The sequence below is a fragment of the Falco punctatus genome (assembly GCF_963210335.1).
Source record: "Falco punctatus genome assembly, chromosome: 20".
Taxonomy (NCBI): domain Eukaryota; kingdom Metazoa; phylum Chordata; class Aves; order Falconiformes; family Falconidae; genus Falco; species Falco punctatus.
In genome coordinates, this window is record NC_137600.1 from 663,551 (window position 1) to 676,974 (window position 13,424).

General features: G+C 43.4%; 1 protein-coding gene across 1 annotated transcript in view; it reads right to left on the minus strand.

The window, feature by feature from the left end:
- The window catches only part of ANTXR1 (ANTXR cell adhesion molecule 1), a 116,400-nt gene that overhangs the window by 57,113 nt on the left and 45,863 nt on the right, over positions 1–13,424 (minus strand). Inside the window, exons 11-12 of the mRNA XM_080370310.1 lie at positions 11,951–12,020; positions 11,583–11,661 (exon numbers count right to left, since the gene is read on the minus strand). Of these exons, the coding sequence (XP_080226436.1) occupies positions 11,583–11,661; positions 11,951–12,020 (149 nt within the window). The remainder of the gene's footprint in view (positions 1–11,582; positions 11,662–11,950; positions 12,021–13,424) is intronic.

The following is a 13,424-nucleotide window of genomic DNA, read 5'->3' on the forward strand; positions in this document are numbered from 1 at the left end:
TGACACTTATGAAAACAAGCTGAACTTTTCCTTCAGAAGAAATACTTAAAAATTTCCAGCTCAACAGAAGTGTTTGCAAGTTTTCTGAAAGGCAGATATGGCAAAACTGATGGTAGAATTCAAGTTCGTACAGTCCTTGGCTAGTGCTTCACACGTAAGGCATAGCATCTGGATCCTGCAGTAAATACAATAGGATCTGGTGGGATAGCTTATCAAAAACCACATGACAAAACCCTGCAGACTGATGAGCTTTCCTCTTCAGTTTTATATACGCTCCACCAGTGCTGGGATTCAGTAGTCTTCAGATGACAGGCGCCTCCCCATTCAGAGGTGCTGTGGTCCAAAAGCCTATGCTCTCCTCTCTGGTTTTCCAGCTCCCTTGAACACCCCATCTGGTTTGGTAAAATGCTCCAAATTCTTTTACTGTTTCTGACACAAAAGCTCCTGACCCCTGAATTTCACTGCCAAGAGACCTATTCTGAACCAAAGGCTAAAAACAGTGGTAAGACTTGGTGCCACTAAACGTCTGCTCAGATCTCTACTGGTCGTGCTATTACCTGCTAATCATCAAACTTCAGGTGTCACAATTTTAACAGCCTCACTGCAGGAAGCAGCAGAGATCAAAGGGAGCAGGGCTCCTTAGCTGCAAGCCTTCAGCATTCTAACCAAAGATGAGCATCTTAATAATCACACCCTACAGTTACAGGCAGAGGTCACAGCATCTTGTGAGGCCTCAGACTTCATCCTGGAGGTGAGTGTGCAAGCCTCGGCTTTGTGGCTGCGACATCACATAGCCTGAAAATCCTGAAAATCAGCCAGCACGAAGGCAGAGGCCTCTGAGTGCTCTTTTCAGGTTCAATCTGCACACTCCCTTGCAATGAAATAATGCCAGCAGCTTAACTGCTCCTCCTGACAGTGCACGTTCAGTTATAGATATTTCTATTTTGACTGAGGAGGCACCAAAGAGCTTTATTCTGAAACAGCCATCTCTTGTCATCACTTATAGCTAAACAACAAAACCTTTGAGGTGAAACTTAAGCAGTTATTTTGGTTTCCATTTGTGCCTGAAGACAGTCCTTAAAAAGAAGTATGTTAAATCCATTTCAGGAGGTGAATAGCAACTGGAATAATAGCAGACAAAATTCTGTGGAATTAGACTTTGTCAAAACAGCAACCATTTATGGCTTGACTTGGGTTTACTCCTTTGCAAGGCAGGAAAGAAAACAGCATGCTACAGCTCTGGAATGTCTTGCCTCTGTACATGTTTATGAGATTTGTAGCATTTAACCAGCACTTAAATAAATAAATATTTTTTTAAAAAAAAGGTATTTCAGGAGCACCTTCCTTGAGCTAACGCTCATGTACCTACCCCGCAAAGCTGAACAGGGGAAGTTCCTCACAGGCCATTACAAATGGTTTGTCTGGAGTCTGACAAGTCTCAGAGCATGCCAGCATGACCTGAACCCACACAACAAGATGTGTTTGGGATAAGTTTCCTTCTGAAACTCAGTTTAAATTGAAATCACATTTTCAATGGAAAAACATTTCAATAAAATAAAATGTTTTGTTTCAAATGCACTGTTTCAAAGTGCTCTGTTTCAACTTAAATGAGTTTTACTGTTAGAGGTATACATGCATATAGAGATTATAGCATGTATTTTCTAGTTAATTTCAGCATTGGCACAGAAAAAAAGTCGCATACCCACAACCTATTTTGATGTTTCCAAATTAAAACTTTTCAGAACTTCCATTCTGTGATCCTGCCCCCACCTCAAATTTATTGGTCTCTTTCGTAAATCCCTACTTTCCAAACCATAGGAACATGCTGTTTGTAATATGCCTACCACACTTAAGGGTATTATAAAACAGCCTGTGTAGCAATGTTGGAGTGAAATAATCTCTGCACATTTAACTCTTCGGGTGACCTGCATTAGCCAAAACATTCACTGCCTATTATACTTGCAGCATAAAGCATGTAAGAACAATTTCTTTTAGAAACAAACCTGAAATCGTATGCCCTGGAGTTCCCACAGAGCAATACCTCAACTAATAATATACAGGTCAAGGGCCCTAGGAAAGCGCTCATTAAATTTACTCTGCAGTTTCATAAAGCCTCTATTGATACAATAGCGCATGCACTTTAATTGCCTGCAGACTTAAGAACACTGATAACTAGCAGAGCCTTAATTGTGCAGCCCAGAACAAAGTCACAATTGAAAAAACCCTACTTTAGCACTGAATTACATTCCTTTTGAATTAAAAAAACCCCAAACCAACCTTTACTGAAGGGCATCATTAGTTTTTACTACAACCCTGCAGTGCTTTCTTGATTTTCTACCTATTTCTTTCTCCACATTTGAAGATCAAATCCATCCACTATTGTTTAACTCAAAGGTGTGAATTCCTTCAGTCTTTTGGATAGCCACAGGAAGAAAAGCGAGGTACCTAGATGTAGTGAAGCTGTGCCAGTACCCACCTCCTTTTGTCAAATGCAAAACCTGTTGAGGTTAAGAGACCAAATTCTCCTTTTTAACTGATTTCAATGGCTCCTGCACCCTTGCAACTGGAAATGTGAGACCAGAGGGGCTGTCTCTTTCCAGAATGGCAGGCCTTTTCCCCACCTGTCACCCCACTGGTCATCCCAAGCCATTTATTACAGGTTGCCACCAAGACAACTGCTTCACTGTGAGATAACCCATTCTCTGATCTGCCTATGCAAGACTTTCTCTTCCCCAAGTTACTGTCAGGTGCAATAAGCCACTGCATCCATTCACTTCCACATGAATCGTTTCAAGAAGCCCCTTTTCCACAGCCAGGGACTGGCTTGGCCCAGCTGCTAGCCAGCAGCTCTCCTCTGGTTTCCAAACCCCTAGATTATCACACAGTCCTATCTTGGACTGTGGAAGGGCTTAACCACCTTGTCACCTTTCCATCCAAAAGTGATTTTGGAGCACCAGCATGTCAGGTAAGGAGGGGCCGGTACCTACTGGCACTGGGTAGGACCCCAGCTTACGAGGGCAAGCCCAGCTTAGGCACTGCATATGCCTCCCAAATGCAGCTGCTTTCCCAGAGCTGCCCTGACTCAAAATGTCCCTTTTGAGCTGAAAGACGCTCCTTTTTAGAAGCATAATTCCCCTAGCACTCCTCCTGAATGAACAGGGTGTGACCTGGGAAGACATCCACTGTGAACTGGATACACACAGCAAATAAAATCGAGCTTCAGTCAATGCTAGTCTAAGGCAAGTCTAACATCTTGCCACAGAAACGTTCTCCCAGCCCATGTTTGGGTACCTCCATTGTCTCACCTTCTTGCAAAGAAACATCACGCGTTTCACTAGGTGATACAGGGAGCACAGCAATATCACCTAGCGATGCTCCTTCCAACTGAGAACTGCCCAGGAAGACCTGGTTTACACTGTCACTGCAGCCCTGCAGTTTTCACCTCCCAGTTATGAGTCTTAGAGTTGCTAGTGCAAGAGGTCATTAGTAGTTTTTCCTCTTCTGGGAGCATTTTAGAAAATGAACAAAGACTTATTTTAATTCTCATCCTGGCTTCTCTCCGAGATGCTCTCTTTTTTCACTGAAGAACTTGGCAGCAGCCCTCCAAGTCCACAGAGCAGGACTGACTTCCTGCCTCTAAATGCTGCCTTGTAAATTATTTCCTCTGTTGTACACTCCTGTTTCCTGACAATGCTTGGTGTGCAACCTGCTCTGTGCGCATCACGTGTACAAAATCATAAAGCGGTATTTAATACTTTCTCTCTCTTTCACTTCTTCAAACTCTCCAACACAAGAAGGGACTTACTCCCGTTCCTAAAAGCTTCCCAACTCCACCAGCCATTACTTGCTCATTCTCCTTCAAGCAGTGGGAAATCCACGGCAACATACACTCCCAAGGCATTAACGGTGCAAATGCTGGCAACGCACACTGCGTTCATACCACTAAAGCCTGATGTGGGGCAGCTTTGCCTATGAGCTTGGTGGCAGGTTCAGACTAACAGCTGGGGAAGAAGAAATAACTTTTGGGTTTTAGTCTTAGCACTAGTGGAAGCTGAGAATGCTCAGTTCCCATTGCATTTGTGTCCTATGCTGTATATTATTGCTGTTACAAGATAGGATTTTTATGCTTAGCAAACTATAGCTCTTGGTGCTTTCAAATATCACAGGCCCACTGACTTCAGTAGAATGAAACTACTTCTTAAACTCTCATCATTAATTATCTGCCACCCAATTAAGACATTCTAGTCAGATAAAAGGTAGAAAGTGTGCAACCATGCAGTAACACCTGGAGCAACGTAATCGTCAACTTCCAGACTGGGACTAGAGGCTACATTAATCTTTATTTTCTGCCTTAGTGTCTCATTTGTAAATGCAGGCACATTTAAAAAAAATATAAAAAACTAGTATTAAAAGCTACGGGAGAGGAAACCTATCATGGCAACAAGAATTCTGTCTTTCATGGCATATGAAAATATACTGTTCATGTACCGTAAAGTCACACCTAATGTGTTTCTGAAGATTATCGCAATCTCTGACAGCTCCACTGAGTTGCTGGGTACCTTTGACCTCGGGTAGCCTACTGCACAGATACCTCCGCCAGGGAGAGCAAAGGCACCTCCTTCGCCTGCAGAGCAGCCCCGCCAGCCCACGCTGGGAGATGAGGCCTTTCCCAGGCACTGGAAAGCTGAGCACGCCTGGCTGCCAGCAAGAGCACTGAACATTTGAAGTCAATACCCCTGCTGCAAGGACTTGAACACTAACAACATGGGGGCAGGGTTTGTCTTTGTCTTCTGTGGTTACGCAGCACCTGGAGTAAGTCAGATCCATTGTGTGACTGCAGTATGAAGGCCAAATAAGAAAGAATATCAGCACGGTGGGGTGCGTCTGTGTGTCCATCTGTCCCAGAAGGGGCCTCTGTCTAATCTGAGTCAAGCAGAGACAGATAGTGACAAGTTCTGATAACTAAATGTTACCTATAACCAAAATAGCTCCTTGAGGCTCAGAAATGGAAGGCCCAGTTGCTAAGCAGATGCCCAGGACACATTCACAAGCCTCCTAAAGAATGCTTGCCAGGGTAATCTCCTCCTGAAATCTCAGTCCAAGGAGTCACACCTGACTCCAAGGGTTGGAGAGAGGCTTTCAAGTCCACATTGGATTCTATAGAGAAGAGATTACCTTGTCCAAAAGAACACAGGGGAACAAGCCCACTTTTCTCTGGGCCAGTGTAATGCCACAGCCTTAAGGGCGTTTCTTTAGAAGTGATGCCTCACGATGCCTTGCCCCTAACAGGTGCGTGGCCTTGGCAGCCTTCACTATTCAGGGCTGCCATTTAGCATCTTCTGCCAGCAGCAGAGGAACCTGGACATCCCTGCCTGGTTTTGCTCCCTTTTGTTTAGGTAATGCAATAACAATGCAGCCTCACTGCCCTCTGCACGGAAGGAGGGATTCCTTTCCCCACAGAGAACTTGACAGTGAAAGAAAAACATTATTTAAAAGGTATAGATATTGAAAAAACAACTTCAGAGGAATAAATTAGTAACTCCCTGTGCTGGTTTTGGTTGGGGCAGAGTTAATTTTCTTCATAGTAGCTAGTATGTGGCTGTGCTTCGGATTTGTGCTGGAAACAGTGTTGAAAATATAGAGATGTTTTCATTATTGCCAAGCAGTGCTTAATAGTGTCAAGGCCTTATCAGCTTCTCACCCCACCCCACCAGTGAGTAGGCTGGAGGGGGCACAAGAGGTTGGGGGGGAACACAGTTGGGACAGCTGACCCCAGCTGACGGAAGGGATATGACCAAGGGAGACCGTATGATGTCATGCTCAGCATATAAAGCTGGGGGAAGGAGGAGGAAGTTTGGTGGGGACACATTCAGAGTGATGGCGTTTGTCTTCCCAGGTCATTGTTACATGTGACAGAGCCCTGCTCTCCTGGAGATGGCTGAACACCCGCCTGCCAATGGGATGCGGTGAATGAATTCCTTGGGTTTATTTGCTTGTGTGTGCAGCTTTTGCTTTACCTATTAAACTGTCTTTATTTCAACCCGCAAGTTTTCTTACTTCTACCGTTCCGATTCTCTCTCCCATCCCACTGCGGGGGGAGTAAGCAAGCAGCTGTGTAGGGCTTAGTTCCGGCTGGAGTTAAAGCACAACACTCTGCAAGACAAGCAAGCCAAGAGACAAATTCATCAAATATTTCCAGCCAGCTGAGCTTTATCATACTGGAGATGCTGGCATCTTATCCTCCAGCTAAGCATATAAACAGCATGCTGTCTCCCAACCTTAAGAACACTCATTCCAGCCATTCCCCTGTTCTGTTGGAGTAGCTGCCAGTGGTCAAATAACGCCCTAAATTACACTCAGGACAGCCCTGTCTTAGTTTAACTGGGTAATATGTAAAGTTAGTGGGGCGCAGGATTAAACTTCTGTCTGCAGCCCCTGATTTACACAGTGTTACCCTCTAGCTTCTGAAATAAACCCGGCCACTGTTAGCAGCTTTACCAGAAGCCATTCAGTAATCCTCAGTCTGGGGTGTGCAGTCAGCAAAATCTCTGAATGAAAAATAGTCTTGCCCATCCACAGAGAGGGCACAAGCAAGCTTCACATTTACTTGTAGTACCATTCTGCCCTAAGCTAGAGGGTTTCATCTGCATGCCATAATTTAATAAAACAAATGCTTTGCCCAACCACAAAAGCTCCTGTGTCTGGCCCACTTTGGACAGATAAACAGAAGTCACTGCATTCACCCAACAAGCAAACCCCCTTTTTGTCCACGGAGCTCCTTACTGACGACAAACCCCTGCCTAGTGAGCCCAGCTCTGAGACTGCTGCTGGCACCCTGCAAGGGTGGGCAGGACACAGACCTCCCAATTCTGTCCACCCTGAAGTACATGCCTCTTCTTGCCCTGCACCACCTGGGGGACTGAGAGAGGATCTGTGAGAATGCATGCAGCAGCTCCTGACCACCTGTGGGGATGTGATTAGTTGGGGTAGGCTTGTTTTATAATCTCAAAGCAGTGGGTGCAATATCCTGGTCTCTCCCCAGCATCCTTTTATTTTCCTCTCCTGACAGACAGATACATGCTCTGATACTTTGTCATCTTGGGGGCATCTGGCATTGTGCAGCCAGGTTTCCCTTTATATCTGAAAGCCACCAAAACCAGCAGAAAAACCAAGATGGTAACAAACCACCATAAAAGCACTATTCCCGTGGAACTAACATGAAGGTGGGAGAGGGAGCGGCAGTCACCAAAACAAAAAAAAAATTCTCCTCTACTAACCTGGTTCTACCTGTTTTTCTTTCTTTCATTCTTCTTTGAGGTAAAGACTGCACTCTGAAAACCGAGCAGTCCCACACAATTCCACAGTCAATGCTTTTTACCATCTCCAGAAAATGACAATTCCACCTTTAACTAAAGACCACCCCTGCACGAGATCGGGGAGTCAAGCTTTGTTCTGACTGATACTTCTTTATACCTCAGACCAGCCTTGCATTTGAAGTTTCATTTGTTGGATGGGCAAATTCTGGACTGATACATATCACAAGGGATTTAAAAGGGCCTCCTTTGTGTAATCAACCCTCTTGCCTCTAAAAACTCATATTGAAAAGCCCAAGGAAGAAAAACAAAATAAAATCCCCAAAGACCTCCTATGGACAGCTTCATACCTCAGGCTTGAAAGTAACTGGGCCAACAGAGAAGAATTTTGATTCCTTTTTTAAATGGAGATTTTGTTCCACCTGATCCAGCTGAGATCACTTTTATATGACTACAAGTCTTCCCAAAATGTACTTTAAAAGGGAAATGCTGAAAGATCCTCTGCAACAAAAGCATCTTTACAAGTCTCTCCCATGCCGCCTTCTGTTTTCTTTTGTTAAATAAAAAATCAATTACCTTTCAACGGAGAGGAGAGAACTGCAGAGAAGTACCTGGAAAGCCTGGAGACTTGCTTTAAAAAATTTAAACACTGCTGGCAATTTTATCTTGGGAACCTAAACCAGCAGCTCCTTGAGCCCCACGGAAAATGAGGTATAAAAGGATATACAGTCATGCCTGGACTCTGATATTGGAAAGCACAGGCGATTAAGCAAAGGGCAGAATACGACAGAAGCCTAGCAGTTCAATTTCTGACAAACCTTGCACTTTTTTTTGGGGCTGCAAACCTTGAAGCCTGCCACGCTTCAGGATGCAGAGAGCTAGGGAAGACGAGAAGTCCCTCAAAGCACAACAGACACCTGAAGTCCAGACAAGTAGATTCCAAAGTGTCCAGATTTGAAAGCATAGGGAGAAGCTCTAAGGCTGTTTTAGCTGTACGTTTGACTCCTTTAAACAAAATAAAAAACCCAAAACCCCAACCAGCTTTCAGTGAGGTCTAATTTGCTGTTGACAGATTTGACAACTAGTATCGCTTAATGCTGGAAAGTAAGATGTATTTAAGTGTCCCTCAGACTAAGAAGGAGATTAAGTCAGTCATTACTTATGCCTTCATTCCTAACTTTCCCATGTTTTCTCCTCCTTGAAATCCTATAGCAGATTTTACACCTCAAGTGGAAAAAGTGCAAATAATCACTTTGGTTAGGCAGTATTGGCTCAAGCAAAAGCTCTGTCTGTTCCCAGAGGGAGTGAGTTTATCCTAGAGAGGTATGTGCATTACCACATTCAGAGACATAAACCAGTGACATTTCCTAAAGGGGACAAGCCTACAGAACACTTTCTGCCACACATTCAGTATTTAAATATGAAGGCAGCATATTAGCTGCAAAAAGTGAAAAGCACTTTTAACCTCACAAAAATGACAGCACCGGGCAAGGTAAAAAAATCCCAGCATCCCACTTTCAGCATCTGGCAATTGGTGAAAGAAAGCACAATGAGAGCACAGGAGTACTAAGTCCTCTTCCCTCCTCGCTTCTGGCAGCCACAGGAGTCCGGTCTTGCTGAGTTATAGCAGTGAAGCCACAATGTGCCTCTAGAAAAGGCAAAGGCTTTGATCCCTTGTTGCTTTCCAAAAGTGACCCATCTGTTTCCTATCTTCTAGAGTTTTCACTGCTCAATAAAACTGACCTTCATTTAGCTGCCTCATTCCTAGGAGTCTTAAGATATTTAACAAAGGTCAGCACCTATGCTAGCATAAAACAGCTTTGCCCAATTAACCTATGAGAAATTGGCCCAGTTTCCTTACCATAAAAACCTACACTAAAATTTTTGCCAGCTAGGGTGATAAAAAAAGCTTATGAGATAGTTCAGTGCCTAGGCTCTATTTGTTTCAGTCCTCAAATACCTACATTTGTAACTTAGGAGTGAAAGTCCAACTGACTTTTCTGATTATTCATTTTTGGTCTTTACTTGCAGGGATTGGAGCTGTCTGCTTTAGCTATGCTCTTACTTGAATTTTCTTCCCTGGATTATCTCCAGATAGTCCTTGAAAATGGGTAGTTCATAGAACAGGTCAGGTATTGTTTATAGGGAAAATGGGATCTTTGCAGATTCTTTACATGTTGCATAGGAAGTTTTTTTTGTAGAGCTTCACAGGAAAATAAAGAAATGGAAAGCTTATCAGGCCATCAAGCCACTTGCTTTGTTCCTTCTCCCATTAAATACCATTCCTGGAGTGGAACGAGACTGGGTTCAAGGCATTTGCATCAAAGCAAGTGTGGGGCTGCCACGTTAAGTCACTGCTGATGGCCATCTGGGAAGCTTCTTGAAGACAACACTCCAGACCTCTTTCCAAACCTGATAATTTCTGAAATATAGTGCAGAGAGGAAACCGAAAGCACTGATTGCTCATTTGCACACAGGGAAGAAAACCCTAGATTTTTTCCCTGCTTGTTACCATCACTTCATTCCACAGCTTTCTGACTGTCCCATTTCAGCTGCAGATCTTCAAACAGACCTAACTCGCAGGTCTGAAGTCAATTAAACAAGTCATTTGGTGCACATTTTGTATACGGGTATTTCCAGGACCGAAGCCCTTGTAACCTTAATTAAAGAGAGGATTGTAGTCTCGGTAAACAGTTCCATCTTTAAAAGGAACTTGGAAAAAACAAACACTACTACAAAGGCAAAACGTCTGTTTACCCAGAAGAAGCCTCCTCGATTACTGAAGCCTGCAATATAATTATCAAAGCAGCCAATGAACGTCACTACCTCTAGGTCTGGATGTAGGTTCTGAATTGGAATTCTGGCTGCTTAGAGGCACTGCAAATCCAGTTTCGCAGTCTGGAGGCATTACAGTAGTAGGTGCTGCCATCAAACACAGGCATTTTTGAGTTTTCTTGCAGCTATTAAGACAATAGAAAAGGAACAGCTATTTCATCTCCTATAACCTAGAAATAATAATTGTATCCCCAGAAGAAAGCAGATCAGGAAGGAATAATTTTTCTCTAAGAGTTCTTTCCCAGGTCTTGCCTCATGATCAAAACATACCAAAATATTCCTGTAATTTGCTGACAAAATGCAAATACATTTTTGCCAGTGAGCAAAGAGAACCTGAACTAAAAAATTAACTATTAAAATAAACTCCCTTCTTTAAAGGCATAATGAAGTCTTTGTAAGTTTTGGAATATAACCCCTCATGTAAGCTCTGAAAACTGTCTCTCCATACAATCTTGTCCTTGTTGAACAAGTATCAAGACCAAGTGACATAAAAGACTTCCTTCATCTTGTGCATCAGCCCTTGGGGACCACAGAGCACTTCTGGTAATCTGATGTTATACAGCTTCACCTTCCAGTTATTCTGTATGGAAACACAATGTGCCTTTCCTGGGTAGGGAGAAAAGCAGAGTCTTTCTGGCGAGACTACTCTGGTTTCCCAAAAAACAGTTTAAGTCAGTACACGGGAGTAGTAAAGCAGCACCTCAACCATTCCCTGTATGGAAGATAGGCCTTCCCATGAATAATGCTGAAGCATGAAGGACTTCTCTGAACTGCAGGTGAATTCCTCCACTACCTCCTTTAGCACAAGTCATTTCATACTCTATTCCCATCAGCCATGACTTAACAGAGGCAGCATCTTCAGCAATACCGTGAATTATAACGGCTTCATCATCCTTTGCCTGATTCCACCAGAGACTGAGTGCAGCAATTCACTACTGGCAACGAAAGATGCCAGCCGTGAGCCAGCTACTTCAGTGGAGAATCTCCCACATTATTTTTGGCAACCATACTGGTTTCCAGACAAAGGTTGTGATCACAACTGCCATACGGTCTTCACAATTAGCAGCACCATTGTTGTAGAGGAAACAGGCTAGCTAACAAAGCCAGCAGACCTGCTTCTTGTTCACCCTGCAGTGAGTATAGGTACCTCCAGGCCACTGGCTGCTGCTGCTAGACCTGTTCTGGTCTGCATCTTACAGCAGATACAGTCTGAGGTGTTTACTGGAGACTCAAGAGCTTTGCCACACTACAGCACACACGATACACAAAATACTGTATTTACCAAACTCACAAGCTCACCTTTAAAAAAGGGAAACAGGTTCTTTGTACACCAAACTTACTCAACTTGGAAGCTCTAATACCAGTATAACAAACATCTGTGTTTAAGTGCCACTATCCCACTGAATCATTTTAGGCACATGAATTGAAACTTACACAGTGTGTGCTGGAGATGATGACGGAGCTAGAGATGAAGCTCAGACCATCGTTCATACTGACTTGAAGAGCTGCTTCCCTAGAAAAAAACCCACAAGAGACAAGTCAGGCCAGCTAGCCCACAATCCTCTACTAGATTATATCCTCTAGAACATGGGCTCCTGATGCACAGAAAAGCCTTTTGTACAGGTTAATTCACACTGATGGTGCTCTCTCCCTTGTGCTCCAATGCACAACTGCCAATTAACCCAACAAGCACCAGAGACACCAGAATTAGAGGCCTATAGCAACAACAGAATATAGTGAGATGATGCAGACTTATTTTCCCACAGGCAAAGTAAATACTTGAGTATGTAGAAAAAACGTACATGCCAACTTCTCGTAGCACAGGTGCTGGGCAGAGTAGGTAGGTATCTTCCACTACAAAAGGCTTCTCATCTGGAAAAAAAGAAATATTGGGATTTATTACCAGATCAGTAATACAAGTCTCAAAGACCAAACTTAAATAAAGTTTTTCCTTGCTCTCAATACATAAACAAGATAAAACACTGTGTGAGGGATAAAAATCTACTGCACAGCAGTTGTTCGGAGGTAACTGTAGGCATGCTTTTAGCCCATGAATTTACAGAGTAAATGCAGAGTAACTGCAGATACCCTGCACCTCAGGGGGAAAAAAAATAAAATTCAACACCTTACATTTACCTGCCTTGAGAAAGATGAGGAAATGTGGCACCTCACCCTTGTTCCTCATTTCTTTGCAGAGCCCTTGTGAAAACAGTCTTGTGTTCAGGCTGCCATAGCAAGCTCTCATTCTCACTGTGAAATGTCGCTTCACAAAGCCCGTTGTGCCATTGTTTCTACAAAAGGGCTGAGGACTGCTTGCCCCTGCAGAGCTGAACACCTCGGGGCTCTGCACCACCTGTTACTCACATCTTGCATGCAGCACCTTCGCTGTTCCTACAGCTGCTCCGTGCTGTTGAAATCTACCATGCCACATAGCCGAGCCACAACAAAACTGAAGATACAAAGCTTTTTTTGAATGGTCACAGTAAATTATCACAGCCACTCCATACAGGAGACCAGATGGAGCTGCAACAGATTACATGTAATTGGAAATAGCTGAGTTAAGAAAATTGTATATTATGGGAAATTTTGTACTTCAAGGCAGATTCGACTGAACCTAAATTAAAACTTCCAACCTGAATTATAGTATGCTTTTTAAAGTGGAGTCAGAAGAATAATCAATACGCTGGGAAACAGGAACATTATTAGTTAATATTCTTCTTTTGTAGACTTAAATCAGAACTTTACACTATCACTCTGGTGACCAGACAGATGGGGATCCCAAGAAACTTCCCAGCCCATTCGCCAGCTGACTAGAGATTGGGCAGATTGGCAGAAAACCAGGCAGACAGGCTGGGTGGGTTTTGTTTTTTGGACTGGAAACCACACATTCCCACAGAAGGGGTTGATTCTGCTGAATCAGCATTTTCCAGAAGCACGTCACTGCATCAGGAAGCTTTCTACCAGCTGTACTTAACCATCTCTAGGGCCTTCTATAGAGATGCTTATAGACCTGAAACGAGCTGTTATCAATATTATCAGCTTACTAAAAATTTCCAGTTGAAATTTTCATTTTGTTTGAAAACCCTTCCTCTCCTGGCAGATTCTTTCCCCCTTGCCTTTCAAACCTGTCGGTTTCAAATCTCATCTTCAATCCAAATCTTGAATCTTATCTCTGTACATGGCAGGGTGGAGGAGACCTTCATTCTGTGGGGCCACGTTGAAACTGGAGTACAAATTATCACAACCTTGCTTTGCTATTTGGAATACAGACAGCAA